The sequence below is a fragment of the Magallana gigas genome, chromosome 10 (assembly GCF_963853765.1).
Source record: "Magallana gigas chromosome 10, xbMagGiga1.1, whole genome shotgun sequence".
Classification (NCBI taxonomy): domain Eukaryota; kingdom Metazoa; phylum Mollusca; class Bivalvia; order Ostreida; family Ostreidae; genus Magallana; species Magallana gigas.
Genome location: NC_088862.1, coordinates 1,425,152 through 1,440,624, shown reverse-complemented (window position 1 = coordinate 1,440,624; position 15,473 = coordinate 1,425,152). Strand labels below are relative to the sequence as shown.

Here is a 15,473-nt window from a genome sequence, read left to right as displayed (position 1 = left end):
GTATTTTGAATTGATGAAATGCTTTAATTTCGACTTTTTACATAATTCAACAATTGGTTGTTTTGTTTTATTGGTGTTTGAAACGAGGAGATCTATTCAATTTTAAGATGAAACACAGATGTGAAAAGAACTACTAACTTATAAGTTATATAAGCTTTTACATGGTTAAGATCTAAAGTGCAGTCTCTACATATTATTAACCAGGGTTCGTGACATGTAAATCGATCACTGCAGATATGCAGTTTGTTTAAGTCTGAATTTAAACAATACTGGTTTTGAATCTGACTTCAACGTCAATTTATCACAATTAATAAAAAAAAAGATCAAGTTATCTATTGTTTTATGCATCCATAAATACTTGCACTTCGTCATTTTTAGGCAGGTGTGTCCATACTCTCAGGGAGATCGGTGGTGACAATGTGTCTCCTTCTTCTGGCTTTGTTGGCAAGCTTCACTGTTGTGGCGACGGCGGGCCATCTTCCTTTCTTTCCTATTGGAGTGTGTAAGTACAACATTTATCAACTTTTTATCAAAATATTCACTAAGTATACATTAATAAGACATTTTGTTTTTAAAATATTTCTATGAAAAACAAGGTAAAATTAATTTTTTTTCATCAAATAGAATATCTTAAATCTTTCTTTTTCATTTATGAATCTACCTATATCCCAAAGTTATAACTTTTTTCGATAAAAAAAAATGTTTTGAAAGTTTGTTTTTTAATGTTTGTGACCTATTTTAAAGTAAAAATAAAATTCCTATGCAGTTTAATGTTGCAAATGTATTTATTTAGAGTTTTTGAATTAACCACTGTAATAAATGCAAACTCTTGATAGCTTTTTCATTCATATTTTATTTTTTAAAAAACGGGGAAAGACTGGGTGTAGTGCCATAAATTTCTTTTCCAGGTTTCCTTAGATGCCATTTTAATTTTTACACTGTCCCAAATAATTTTGTATATGTACTCTAAAAATCAAATAATTAAAATTTAGAAAAATATGTTCATAACTTAATAAAATGCGTAAAGTTGTCAACACAGTATGTTCATGTTTCACATAAAATGTAGTCTACACAAAGGGTATGCATATTTATTTGTATATTTTAACCAAATTTGTACGATACAATGTATCTGCCCGATGTTTGAACTCTTTATATTGTCCGCCGTGATCTTAGTTAGTTCTCAGTTACTTTAATCATTGTATTATTTGAAAAAGTATTGCCCCTGAAGCTAAAATCGCACATTCAAGAAAGGAATTGGTGCATTTTTTCTTTCAAATTCTGTGAAATTTCATTGATGTGTTCTTTAAAAAATATCAGGTACATGTAAATACGTTGATTTCACTCGTAACGGTTTTATTGAATATCATATTATTGCAATTTTATTTTTTTACCAATTTAACACCCACTGACTTTGATCCGCAAAGTTGTGGCAACCGCCTTATTATCGTTTTTTGCTCTTTATGAGTAGTTTTTCAAAAATAAAATCCTTAAAATAATGAATTTCATGATGGTTACCGATCAGGTAAATTATATCATCTCACACGTGTTGAAATATCAAAAATATGTAAGACGTAAGCATTAACTCTAGTGTTAACATTCGCAGCTTATTGGCAAAGTTTCTTCATTTACAAGTATATCTTTCAAAATACGTACCTTGTGATTTCTAAAGTCAGTAAAGCCGCCATTACAATTTTATTTCAGATACCACACCGGAAATTTTCCAGCCAGAATTCTCGTTCTGTCCCGGAGATGGAATGGTCACTTTTTTCGGGAATCCACCTCCACCTCTCCTGTCCCCGAACTGTATCCCCGCCCCGGGGCCTGTCCAGTGCGGAATCCAGCGTACGTATACGTTTTTTAAATATCTGCGTCAATTTAGTCTCAAAATAACATTTTTGAAGTAATTAAAAAACGTATTTGATTTTGTGAAAATCTATTCAATGGAAGTTTCTTTATTGTTTAATAAAAAATATGTGTTCATCCTAGAACAGTATTCTCGCCCTGGTGCGCTCTCCAGCGTATGTATAAATTAGTCTATTTTAGTATTTACATTACATATTTCGGTCAATTAGAAAAAAATCTGGGTTTGGGGGGATTCGTAAACTCCTATTTCACGAATTTTATTCATATTGTTTGATTAAAATGTGTTCATATTGTAATTGCAATTGTAACGATGGTTGATAAAAAAAGGTTATTTATGTAGTAGGCTTAACATATAATACAGACACTATTTTTGGTAAAATGAAAAATAAATATTGAATGTGGGTATTTTTTAACATTCTTTAGATTTTTTAATTTTAATTTGAAAATGAGTTTGTTTTATTACCATTAAAATTCAAAATATAGTCACACTATTTCAAGAATTTTAATTTCCATTTATTCTATTTGACGATATAATTATTTGTTTTGTTATTCTTAAAAAAGCAAGACATTTTTTAAAGACCTACAAATCACAAGTTGGTCGCTTTATATAATGCTTTACACTGTTAGAGATCAAAATCTGTAAAAGTAAACTTATAGTAAATTTCATAATTCATGCTACAGGAAAGTACAGTGACCTTGTATGTTGGCGGCGATGGAGGTATCGCAGTCCATGCTATTTTTTTTTTCAAATCATTGTCTATTCTTTTCCATCACAAATATCCTTACGACTTTAAACTCAACGCTTCGTCACCCATTTGACATTTCAGTCTTGATGGACTAAAGCAAAGTAACGTGAAATTTGCAATATAAAGGTGCCCGATGCGTTGTTATTGTATAGATTAGCATTCCACACCCTGTCCATTATCTGTTCTTTCCTCACAATAATCTGAGAAATTTGAACTTAGTGACAGCGTCATTCTGTTGACAGCAATAAGAACCGGAAGTATGCCACAAGGAACAATCTGCAGAAACAAAGGATACGTGAGTGGGTTCACCAAGCTGCCACAGGAAGGAGACGCCTTTCTCAAATGTTGTTCCTGTGAGAATCTTAACTTTCGTTTATTCTTCATTCCAGATTCTAAATTGCTTATAATTGTTTTGTTTTAAAAACATTTGGTCGTATTTTTTTAACGTTTTATACTTTATAAATGCATGTTAATGCATGTAATTTTTTAAGCAATGGACTACACGTATTCAGAGAGATCATGTGTTAGGCGCTTAAGAACAGCTCAAATTCTGGGATCCAACTTACCCCCATGGTATTTGCCGGTAGGGGGTACACCTTTAAGGTACAGCATTTCTCATCTTTTAAATGTAAAATTCTGAATTACAGCATGTACAACAAAACGGAACAGAACGGTCAAAGTCATCACAAAATATAGCGATATATTTTATTTAGAATGTAAAAATAGATAATACGTTCGTCATATGAAATTTATACTGATGGTTTTAAAGTAAGTACCTAATGGCGAACAGCAATGCTTTCATAAATATGATCATGAGGCCAGCTATTTCATTTTGTCGTCATTTAGGCATAAATTGTTTAAACTTAATCATGACAGATTAGCGTAATGTACGAAATAAAATTCATGGTTAAATTAATAAGGCAGCTTTTTCTAGGATTTTGTTTAACTATATGATATATATTGATGTACAATATCAAGGTATAAATTCTTAATAATATTTTTGTATTTGCTTATATTTTCATTTCTTTTAGAAATGCACCAGGTGAAGTCGTGAAGTATTGTGTGTTTGTACGTCGTTTTCGTATGAGTCCAGCAAGGATAAGGAAGAGGACAATTATTAGACGTCTTTACTGATCCATGGGGCCGACCCCCCAATCTTAAAAAATTGTTGAATAAGAAATATTTCTCTTGTTTTTTTTTATGGTTGCATAAAAATTGTTATGCTTGATTGAAGTTAGTTAATTTTGTCATACCCTGAAAAAATGTACATTATTCGTGTCAGTATATATAGTGTGCGAATTAAATTAATTAATTCAAACTGCCAGGCGCAGATCAGGAGATCATACGATATGCAAAACTTCAGAGTTTTGTCAAATTATTTACAATTGGCAACAAAATGTAATCCGGCTATTCGGATTACGGTACGGTTACTGTTATACTATTTGATTTATCATACACTGTTTCAATTAAAAGTTAAAATATGAACAAAACTGGTTTTTTTTAATATTTCTCACTACGTTCATTTATCTTACACTAGACTTTGACCCGTGCGTGCACGGGTTGACATTGCATATCGGACATTTCCGAAATAGGTACATCGACACACCTTATTATTGACATTTACATAACGAAGCTATAAGCCTACAATAATGCTATTAATTTCACTACACTTTCCTTTTTTTTTTAATAATCTGTGTCTTGGGAAAGGCCCTCATCACAGATAGAATGCCCGTAGTGTAGCAGAAAATTGCAGAATCGCTCCGGAACGCTTTTGGAGAAAGTTAATGAAATTGCCTTGAAAATAACAGTCAAATTCATCACAACAAACCTTTTTGAGACTGCAAATACCTTTCAATTACAAATTTCAATCCATAGAATGGAAGAATTCAACACCTTTCACAAATGTACACGTATTTTCTTTGTAAAACTGGGTCCGTAGGACATTTTTTTAATGATAAAACATATTCTATCTTCTTCACTCTCCTAACAAATATGATGTAACTCTTTTGCATGTAATCAAATATTTTTTGTCATCACGAAGACAAAAGTAAGTACTTAGTTGAAATGTACATATATATTTGTTATTTTATACTTTCTCTCAAAAGAAATCATTAATATATATGAACAGAATATATAGCAAAAGTCCAATGAAAATTTACCCGTATTTCTGAGTTTATTCATGCAGATGTGATAATGTGGAAACATAAACTAAAGATCCCGTTAGCGTGAATGTTTTGCGCAAGCGCAAGATTGTAAAATCCAAAAAATCCAGGTGATTTCCGGGATTTTTTGAGGAACTTTCGTTGATTTTTAATTAACGAAGCTTAACTGAGAAAAAATAAAAACAAATTGGTAATCTTCAAGTACCAATGATGTTTAAAATATATAAAACAAAAGACAGTATTCTTCCGATTTCTCGGTATTAAAGACAAAAAATTCGAGTCTATTATTTTGATATAGTAGTATAGATAGCCAATTAAAAGGACCTTTTTTAAAAATGGTCTAACGAGCAAATATTAGTTATTGTTTACTGTGTAACCAATTTCAGAGATATGGCTTCCTAAAAACACAATGTCGGAATCCGGAAGATCGGATCACTCCCAACTAATTTTACAGTAAATGAAGGAAAATCAATGGGTATATGTTAACGCAAAGTATTCTTCACGCAAGAATTAAGTCAAGGTGGCTCATTTAAACAAGAGTCCCGTCTGATGTTTTGCCTTTTGACCAAGTTGTCAATATTATCATGTGTGCACTTTAGTTTATTTTTTATACACAATTTGTAAAGTCTTGTGGTATAACACTGCTCTATTTCTCTTAATATATAATATTAATTAGTAGTGAGGAACTGAAAAAGAAAAATGAACACTAATTTAGAGGGCTGACAACGTGTTTCTAATCATGTTGTATATGATGTATATAATAAAATATATTCACTTCAATCCAATGTATGATATCTGACAACTATTCATTTTATGAGTATTAATTTTTAATGATTTAAATCTCGCATGAGGTTGACTATAATGTTTTCTGTACAACCTTACTGAAAATATTGCTATACAAAGGCTGCTATGAGTTTAAATTGACTAGATAATTGTTACATGAGTGAGATGATAATACTGACAACAAGTCGTACAAAAAATGTTCCATTGACTACGTAAAACTTAAAGGAAACATTGTGTACTTTAACTTTGTTGAAACATCCGTTACTAAATTTAGACTAAGGTACATACCTTTATGACACTCGGGATATAAAATAAATCAACGAAAAACAGTATTAATGCAAGACTTACTATATGCGGGATTATAACAGCACATAATATGTGATAATATACATAATTGGAGCGAGCGCCATGCCATGTAAGAACACTTTATATTAACGGAAATGCTACTAAAATGCAAAACGGCAACGGAATTGAAATTTCTGAAAGTATAGGGGGCAAATCTATTTTGTAAAAATACACTAGTAATCAGTCATTCATTATGAAAATATAATCACCGTTATTCAGTCAAGTAATATAAACACTAGATTATAGATAAGCACAGTAGTATTGCATTCCAGTTAAAATAAAGATTCAAAACCTTTTTTTTTTTTTAAATCCGATCAAGATAAAATGCATATAAATTTGTATTTGTCACCAGGGTTTATGATTACCCTCATATTTTGATCTTCATATTATGTCCTAGTCGATGAACGATGTATATAAGCTATGTACCGCGACGATGTCAACTGGAAAATCCCTGCGAATGTGTTCGGAATGTTTTCTTTATTGTTGTAAAGCATATGTATGAGACTTCCCCGAGATTTGTAAAGTTCCTTTTGAAGTCTAAGAGTTCGAATAATATTTTTGAAATATGCTGCAAATTCACGTAGGCTGTATTTGTTACAGTTTGTTTTCATTTCTTACAATTGATTTGAAATAATAGAATTTATTACAATGTACGTTTAACTTAGATATCTCACACACTGATATCTCAAATACCATGGATATGTCAAAGTGATTTGTCAGTCCCAATCAATTATAATTTCAAAACTCTACTCTCGATATGTCGAATAATCGAATATCTCTAATTTCAAAAACAGCCTCTTCTAGTTTGATATATCGAAGTTTGACTGTTATTGTTAACATATCCCCACAAAATCTTTTCTTTTGTTTCAATCAAATAAACCACGTGGTCTACAGAAACAATAACATTTACAGGATGGTTGCCTCTGGTAAAATGTAACTTGGCCGACAGTTACAAGCCTCATATCATACGTTTATTTGATAAAAACTATTTTGTGTTAGTCAATCGACGTGACAGACAAATCTACAGTAAATTTATTGATAATAAGCATTCAGATAAAAACGTGATTATTTGTATGGGGTACAGTATACTGGGTTATTTTTGCCCATGTAATTTTTGCCTTTCTACTCTTTCAACCAGTTTTGCTCCGTTTTGAATTCGCCCAGACACGTTTGTGCTTACTATGATTTGCTTTGAGACATTAGATTCGCCCAGTCTTAAATTCGCCCGTTGACAACGAGGAGAAAGGTCCAAAATAAAACGGGGGCGAATATTTACCTGTATACAGTATTTTTTCAATGACATCATAAACTCATGGTCAAACAATGCCATTTTATCAGTATTTGCTACCACTTTAAGCCAAAGTCAGTGAAGTTACCGAAAAATTCCAGGGGTATTCGTGTTTTTATTTCTGTTCCAAAAGTGTTGAAATGGTTCAAAAAGATGTGAGGCTTAACAATTTATCCTCCAGACTAATGCTTATTACTCTGTAATATAAATGAAAACCAGGAGAAATACACATGATGATATATGTTTAATGCAGTGTGAAAATTAAAGAAGGAGAAATTCGTTTTAAAGATGTTTACTGGCCATTGTTAAGACCGACCGAGATAAGACGGACTGAGATGTCAAGGTGATGTCAGGTAAGTAGAGCAGTTCGTTTTGAGAAATCAAAATGTACTGAGCTTTAAAGGGGGCATGGTCACGATTTTGTTTAAAGTTCATTTTTTTTAATTCTAGAGTTTATAAAGCTTTGATAATGCATTTTAAATGATATCCCAAAATTTGAGTATCGGTCGTACAGTAATTCGCACGATGCAGAGCTTACAATTCTTTGTAATGTAAACAAGGCTTGTGCCCTGCTTTTGTTTACATTGGTTCAATATACCTGTAAGCGGTCTTTTTCAGGCCTATTTCTTTATGTTTTGATTCGTTTTGAGCAAAGATAAATTGAGTCCTGTATCTCACTTATGACACGAAAAATTGCACTCAAATCGTAATTGACTATTAGAAATGCCTTAAAAAGCAGAACAATAATTTTTTGACCAAAATCGTGTCCATGCTGCCCCTTTAAAACAAACGGGGTAAGGAGCTGAATGCGTTTTATTTTCTATTATATTTTGTTAAACAATTTTCTGATAACCCTTTATCAATGATATTTAAGTCGTTTCTGATCATCAATTAAGAAACGTATATAAATATAAAGTCTCTATTCTGCATGATATTTTTTCGCCAAATTGAATTGCTGATTTATAAATTTCTGAGGTATTATTTGTGAGTATAATAACTTGCTTCAGATCTGAACTGCTCTGCACATTGTCAATCATCCATTATAACTTTACTTCCGCATGAATTTGTCCGTTTTTCTACAAACTTTTGACAGTTTAAAACATATAGTCCACGTTCATTGAGGCGATGTAAATGAAACTTTACAAACATACATGTATATTTCAGTTAAGGCGGATTCATTCATTCATGACTCAGCATTTATAAGTATGTGTCGTGTTATTCAGTCTTGTTTTAAAAATTATCAAAAGTTTGATTTTTCTATACTCCATTCTAAATAGACATATTTGGGCCATTTTTATTAAGGATATCATCCTTTACAATTTTAAAGGGGCATGGTAACGATTTTAGTCATATTCTTTTTTTCTATTTTTATCATCCTTTAGGATTTTAACTTGAAGAGCCTTAAACATGTTACATAACACGAACCGAGGTTAGACATACTCCTGTGATAACCTACCGTTTATCATGCAGAGGTCAACACTATCAGAAAATGATCATTAAACGAGGTTACAAATTATCGTATCAATATTAGAACAACGGTTGTGTACTTATCATCATTATTATTAAAATTATGTCTGTAACAATGCGTTTAGTTTATAAATAGAGAATATTTCAAGCAGTGCTCTTTCATACATTATGTGTCAACTTAATTTGGACAAAGCCCTCAGTTTTTAATATATATAAAATAATAAAACAGAATGAATCTTTCGCTCCTTCTACTGATGATCCTTTGATGTAATATTTACCATAATGAGTGACAAACTATTTCTTACTTTGCTCATCTGTAGATTCAATGTATCCTAAACACAATCATATCATAATCATATAAGTTTAAATAAATAGCATGAAACTGATTTATCCATTTTTAAACATGATAGTTTTATCAATTATGATTCCGGTCACTCCATTTTGTTAACATCAAGACTGATACACAATCAATATCACAAAAGATTAAAAAAAAAAAACAGTAGAAAAAATGAAACCTGTTTGACTGGATATCTGAAATCTACAAAAGATGTCTTTCTTATAAGAGTATCAATGTTCGTGTATTCATCCAGATTGACTTATCATGCCTTATCTTGCGAGTAGGTTGAGATAATATAAAGTGGCAAGATATAAATTTGAGCATTTGATTTACAGTAAATAGTGGAGTGAGGATACAGGTAAAACACTCGTCTTAATTTTGTTTTTATTTAGAAAATAATATATATAGAAATAAAATCTCTAAGATTGTTTTTAAACAAAATTCAATGACAAATACAGATAATCAAAGTACTGAAGTACTGACGGGAGGTGATTTTATCGATTATCATTTATTTTAGAATCAACTTATCTTGCATGGCAATTATATTCTTGTATGTATTTAAATTACGCTTTTTTTATTATACGAGTCTTTAGACTTTTCCGACAAGAATTTCGAGAAACCCCACATGAATCATGTTGTGTAATATTTAAAGATAGATTTCAAACTATGTATTAGTAATCGAAACAATTCTAAGAATCGTATGGATCCAGGCACTGTTGATATCGAACTCTAGTCTCGTTCAACCAGACATTCGGCTGTCTCCGTTAATCTCCGACAAGCAAGATAGCCTCTCTGCTTGTGGAGATTTACGGAGTCAGCGGAGCGTCTGGTTGAACGAGACTTTATTAAACTCTGACGTAGGGACACATAAGACTACAAAAATATCTAAATTGTTCGTATTATGTAAAATCTGACTATTTTCAAAGTGTTTATATATGTTTCCTTGAAAAACAATGCTTCAGCATACATTACAACGAATTTTTCTATCATTTTCAAGAACTAAGTCTTGTCAGCGGTGATGATTTGTGCTTAGGTCCAAACACTGTTTCAGTTTCGGTTTGCAAAAGTAACTGCATAAGAGAGTTGATTAAAATCACCTTTTCGTTTAAGACTTTGTAAGCTTTGCAGTTTGATCATTTAAGATTCAAGTTACATTTTTAATATCATTGTTTGTATCCCCTGTGAAGGAAATTGTGTCTGTCATAATTGTTTTGAACACTTTTTTTACGATTATATTTGTAAGAACCTAAGCTTCTGTACAAAATGAATATTAAGATTCTTTCATATGTAAATATAATGATTTGAATTATGTCAACTTTAATAGATACTAATGTCAAGTGAAGTCTTGCTAACCGGTCTAAGTCGACCAGTATGAACATGAATATGTTGAACAATAATGAATGATATGTTTTGATTACAGAGCACGATGAACCTCCTTGTGGCCGGGCTTCTACTGGTGGCCTTTTGTTGCTCACCTATTGCAACCATTGACACGTCACACATCACTGACTCACTCAGTTTGGCAAATGATCTCGGCGGATTCATAGAGAGTCAGGACTTCTCCAAAACCGCATCCAAGCTCATTTCGTCTGTCAGCCCGTACCTCGGAGTTATCGGGTCTGTCTTGTCATTCGCCTTCAGTTTCTTGCCCAGTGGACCGTCAGCTGAGCTCCTGGCCATCCAGAAACTGTACAAGGATGTCACGCTACGCTTTGACAAGATAGATCACCAATTTTCTGCGGTCACCCGGGAAATTAAATGGGGCAGCATTGAGGCTCATTTTGGCGACTATGAGAGTACAATTCACACTATTAGTCACACGTATCAGCAATTAGTAGCCTCGAGATCTAAGACCGAGTTTAATTCAAGAAAATATCTTTTTACACAAGCTTTCAGAAGTTACCACAAGGCTGGCGAGAAAATATACGATGGAATCGTTGGTCAGAGCAACCTCTTCAATGGGCCTATTTTCGATGAAGCAGTCGACCACGTGAAGTGGGACCGAAAGAAAGCCCAAGAGTTTATGCTGGGAGTAACAAAACTCCTTATCAGTGCGGCAGGCATTGAGGTAGCATACTACCACCTAACCAACCACCATGACAGTGCAAAATTTATCCAACACGACTGGCAGGTTAAGCTTGAGACTATTAAGTCCAAAATGAATGCTATTGATCACAAAATTACTACACAATACGGCCATCAACTGAGTACAGATGTCGACATAGACATTGCAAATCACAACAGCTTAAGCAACTGTGATCTTGCCCACGAGGTTTACACCACCATTGCAAAGAAATATTACTGGCGAAGCTGGATAGTCACGGTTACTGACCACTCGACGGACAACCATAAATTCATGGCCCACGCATGCTCAGGAACAATAAACCAAAAGCATTCTAAGAATGTCGTGGTCTCAAGCGTGGATCCACACAAGGCCCATTTGACAACCACACAACAACACGTGATCAACTCCGTACACACATCCCACACCTACCACATCATGCACGGCGGGAAACGGGATCTCCAAAAACGTCTAACTGGACATCGCCGTAACGACGCTGATGTGGCCTACAACAGTTTCCCTTCGGCTGCACGTACAACGTGTAGTTCTGTGTACTCTTCTATCGGGGTCGTCGACAAAAATCTTCATATGTGTTCTTCGTTCGCCCATAATCGTTTGTTCACTCGCTATGACGGATCCTATTACCACGTGTTTGCCTCTGGATAAACGGGGCCCTTTTTTTTCTCTAATATATATATATAAGAGTTTTTAAGTTTTTAAAAAACGTCTGAAGATTGAATGAAAGCGCTAACGTTTTACTCTGTGTTGTCTTTCATTTTTCAAATTTTCTATATATAAAACCGGACACTGCGATATTTTTTGGATTTAACTATATATATATATATATATATATATATATATATATATATATATATATATATATATATATATATATATATATATATATATACATATACCAGTTATTATTATATCTGTCTTCAATGAGTTACATAAATTTGTACATCAAAACGAACTTCTTTTTTTAAAGGTTGTATCGACAAAAAAACCTTTCTGCGAAAATTTAATTCAAAATATAGATTCTTGTGTCTGTAAGTGCGTGGTATCATACTCAAATATTTACGCTTGCAAATGCTTTATTTAACATTGCACTATTTGATTAAATCGTTGTGACTTCTGCATTAGATTAAGGATTAGATAAGTAGGCCATTCTAGTCCTACAGCCTATGGTAATACTTAATACCAAAAGACACGTTTTTGTGTAGATTAGATAGTTGCCGCTTTATTTTTTGTCAGCAATGCCAGCTAACTTAGAAAATCAAAACTACTTGTTTCCTTTTGGTTATCGTTATATAACGAGACTTAAAATTCATTTTTACAAAAAGGATGATACTGATGATGATGATGATGGTAGTAATGGTGATGGTCATTATCATAACGATGATGATGATGTTGATGATGAGAATATTGTTGGTGAAGATATAAACTAATTAGATAAAACGTCACATGTTTGAATTTGAATTTATTAGACAGATCTATCTATTTACATTGATTGTAATGTTAGAACGCACACACACGCATAAAGTATGTACAACCCGTTTTTTAAGTAATAATCCAAAAACATAATCAATTTTTAAGAACGTTGTAATATGCTGTAGTCTGTGTATCAGCTAGTGATTTTTTTTATGGTAAAATAGTTCATTTTCAGGGTTTTTTTTCATAAATCACCATATCACCTTTCGAATCATGCAGTATTTCAAAATTGCCTCGCATGGATTGTTACTAAGAACTGGTAAACAAGGTCGATCTATTTGAAAAATTGAGTTTTGAAATCATATTTATCAGAATTTTAATTTCAACAACTTACTGAATATTGATAAATTAAATACAAAGGAGACAATGCGAATATCTGCACATTTTGATAAAATTTGTTCGTCATTAACATTGCCATGCAAATCCTAAGATCATTTATACATTAAATCAAATAAAACTATATATACCAAAACGTTAACACGTTGTTCGTTTATTCAAAACATTAATTAAAAACTTGTAAACTCGATACAACAATTAAAATAAATCTTTTCAGCAAGTTTTACGTTTCTGTCTAGAATTACTCAATCACCCCATAATACATGTAACATTTGTGATTCACAACGACTTAACTAAGAGTCCAAAAACAGGTGCGCGTAAGTATCCACAGGTACAGGTAATAATTATGCATGTCTTACAAACACAACAAAAAGGAATAATAGGAATCCAAGAAAGCGTTTTATGCTCTTCTATGTGACAGACAGTTCGATCATACTTGGAATTGGTAGAATAATTACATGTAACTGAAACAAAATAGATCCGGTATTAAGATAAATATAAATAGCTTGATATCGTCAACCCGTATACGACGACTCCAAAAAAATTAAATGCTAAATCGAAATTTTATGAAAAATTTGATTATATGCTCATTTGTTTATTATTCAAAAATACCTCTGAAAATATTGAATTAATAAACGCGTTGGTCGCGGTAGAATAAGGGGCGGGAGTGGGGGCGGTCGCTACTTTGCATTTCAATTGTTGCAACAGCAGAAAAGTAACATTTTCCATTGTCAAAATTATTTCTAAATAACCACCAATTAATGAAGATAACATTTAAAATCAATAAACGTCTAGATTTTGGAATTGACTACGAATACTTAATTGATTTTAAATAGACTAAACCACGAAGCGTGACATTTACCTAAAGTAAAAAAAAAACCACGTGGTCTTAATTTAAATTACAATAACATTTGCAGTGGTATCTGGTACCCATTTTACTTGGCTGCCAGTAACAAACCTCAAACATGTTTTTGATAAAAACTAATTGGTTCTTGTCAATCGACGGTACAGACAAATCTAAAGTTCGTCTATTAATATAATAAGCAGTCAGATAAAAAATGGATGATTTGTATAAGGTATACGTATATTCTTTCACTGACATCATGAACTCATGGTCAAACAACGCCATTTTATCAGTATTTGCAATCATTTTAGGCCATTATCAGTTTAGGTTACCGAATAATTTTAAAAGGAATCCGTGTTTTAATAATGTTCAAGAAAAGTATTTAAATGGGTCAAAAATGTGAGGCTCAACAGTTTATCCTCGCCAGTGTAATGCTTATTATAATATAAAAATGTTATAAAAATGAAAAACAAGAGAAATGCCAAAAAGCCTATGCTTATTTGTGTTTAATGCATTGTGTAATTCTAAGAAGGAGAAACTTGTTTTAAAGATGTTTGCTGGTCATTGTTAAGACCGACCGAGATAAGAGGGACGAAGATGTCAAGGTAATGTCTGGTAAGTGGAGTGGTTCGTTCCAAGCAACTCAAATGTACTAAGCTTTAAAACAAAGACATGAAATGAGGGCGAATTGACGTTTACAAAACCTGAATTTGCATTTTTATTTTCTACTAAATTCTGTTTAATTATATTTTGATAACCCTTTAATTATGACATTTTAATACATGTTATTGCTGATTACCAATCAAAATACCCCATTAATTGTCTTTCGTATAATTACACATAATATTTATAAACATTGCATAAGCTATTCTCCTTAGTGGTTAAAGTATCTACTTTGTCATATTTTTTTCGCTAAGAGTCTTAACTGATTGAAAATGTCTAAAGAATATATTTTGTGAATAATAACTTGTTTCAGATATGCACCACATATTTTCAATCGCCAATATTGAATATACATCAATTTTGTATGCATCTGTCTGTTTTTCTGTAAATTTTTGACATTTTATGACATATTTCGGCATTCACCCGAGCGATTTCCAAGGTGAGATGTAGGTTAGATTAGTCCCTTGTCAAATGATAATTAGGGTAGGAATGTTTAAAAGTTATCAAATACCGAATTTATTCATTGAAAGGACTTTGTCACCAACCAGAACATAATTCACTGTTACAGGGTGTAAAAATCATTGTCATCATCGAAATACGTCGATTACTCCAACAACACAGATCCAAGCTATCAGCACAAATCAGGGTGCGTCATATTTATTCAATTTGGTTTTCAAACTAAAAGCATTAAATTCGTATACGGTCAAATTTGTACACAAGTTTTATGCACTATGTATTGTTAACCATTTCATTATTGTTATCATTTCAATGCCTTGTTTTGTTTTTGTTTTTTTTTTCGGGGGGGGGGGGGTTTAAAAAATGTTTGTTATTACTGAGTATTATGATTGATTGAAAAATGATAATTAGTTGAATAAATGGGACTCGGTCAGAGTATTTCCGTCGAGTAGATACATCTAACAGAACGTAATAAAACGACCAAATGTTAGATATCCATAGAAAGTACTCACATATAAGTCAAATACGGAGGCTCGGCCTACATAAGTCTGTCTTTTGGTCATGGCCAATTGTTACTCGAGTTTGTCTTATCTTGCTTTATTTTGTAACAATAGGTAATGTACATGTATA

The 15,473-nt window shown here is 32.3% G+C and overlaps 2 protein-coding genes across 3 annotated transcripts; both read left to right on the top strand.

Moving 5' to 3' along the window:
* The first annotated feature begins 385 nt into the window (after positions 1-385).
* Positions 386-4,070, top strand: LOC105342419 (uncharacterized). 2 transcript variants are annotated; one of them, XM_066073669.1, is made up of 6 exons: positions 386-502; positions 1,702-1,827; positions 2,004-2,018; positions 2,852-2,962; positions 3,101-3,212; positions 3,641-4,070. In XM_066073669.1, the coding sequence occupies exons 1-6, from the start codon at positions 418-420 to the stop codon at positions 3,741-3,743; spliced, it is 552 nt and encodes a 183-aa protein (XP_065929741.1). In that variant the 5' UTR covers positions 386-417; the 3' UTR covers positions 3,744-4,070. The 2 variants fall into 2 exon arrangements, with proteins under 2 accessions (XP_065929741.1, XP_011447667.2); XM_011449365.4 differs by lacking the exon at positions 2,004-2,018 and having other exon boundaries at positions 1,702-1,842; positions 3,641-4,052.
* Positions 4,071-9,264: 5,194 nt separating this feature from the next.
* Positions 9,265-11,748, top strand: LOC117680312 (uncharacterized). The gene is made up of 2 exons (XM_011449367.4): positions 9,265-9,349; positions 10,412-11,748. Exon 2 carries the CDS (start codon positions 10,418-10,420, stop codon positions 11,717-11,719), a length of 1,302 nt encoding a protein of 433 aa, XP_011447669.3. The 5' UTR covers positions 9,265-9,349; positions 10,412-10,417; the 3' UTR covers positions 11,720-11,748.
* The last annotated feature ends 3,725 nt before the right edge of the window (positions 11,749-15,473 follow it).

Coding starts and splice junctions, on each gene's coding strand:
- LOC105342419 (XM_066073669.1), top strand. CDS start 418: ATGTGTCTCCTTCTTCTGGCTTTGTTGGCAAGCTTCACTGTTGTGGCG. Junction 503..1,701: donor TTTCTTTCCTATTGGAGTGT/GTAAGTACAACA, acceptor ATTTTATTTCAG/ATACCACACCGGAAATTTTC. Junction 3,213..3,640: donor GTAGGGGGTACACCTTTAAG/GTACAGCATTTC, acceptor CATTTCTTTTAG/AAATGCACCAGGTGAAGTCG.
- LOC117680312 (XM_011449367.4), top strand. CDS start 10,418: ATGAACCTCCTTGTGGCCGGGCTTCTACTGGTGGCCTTTTGTTGCTCA.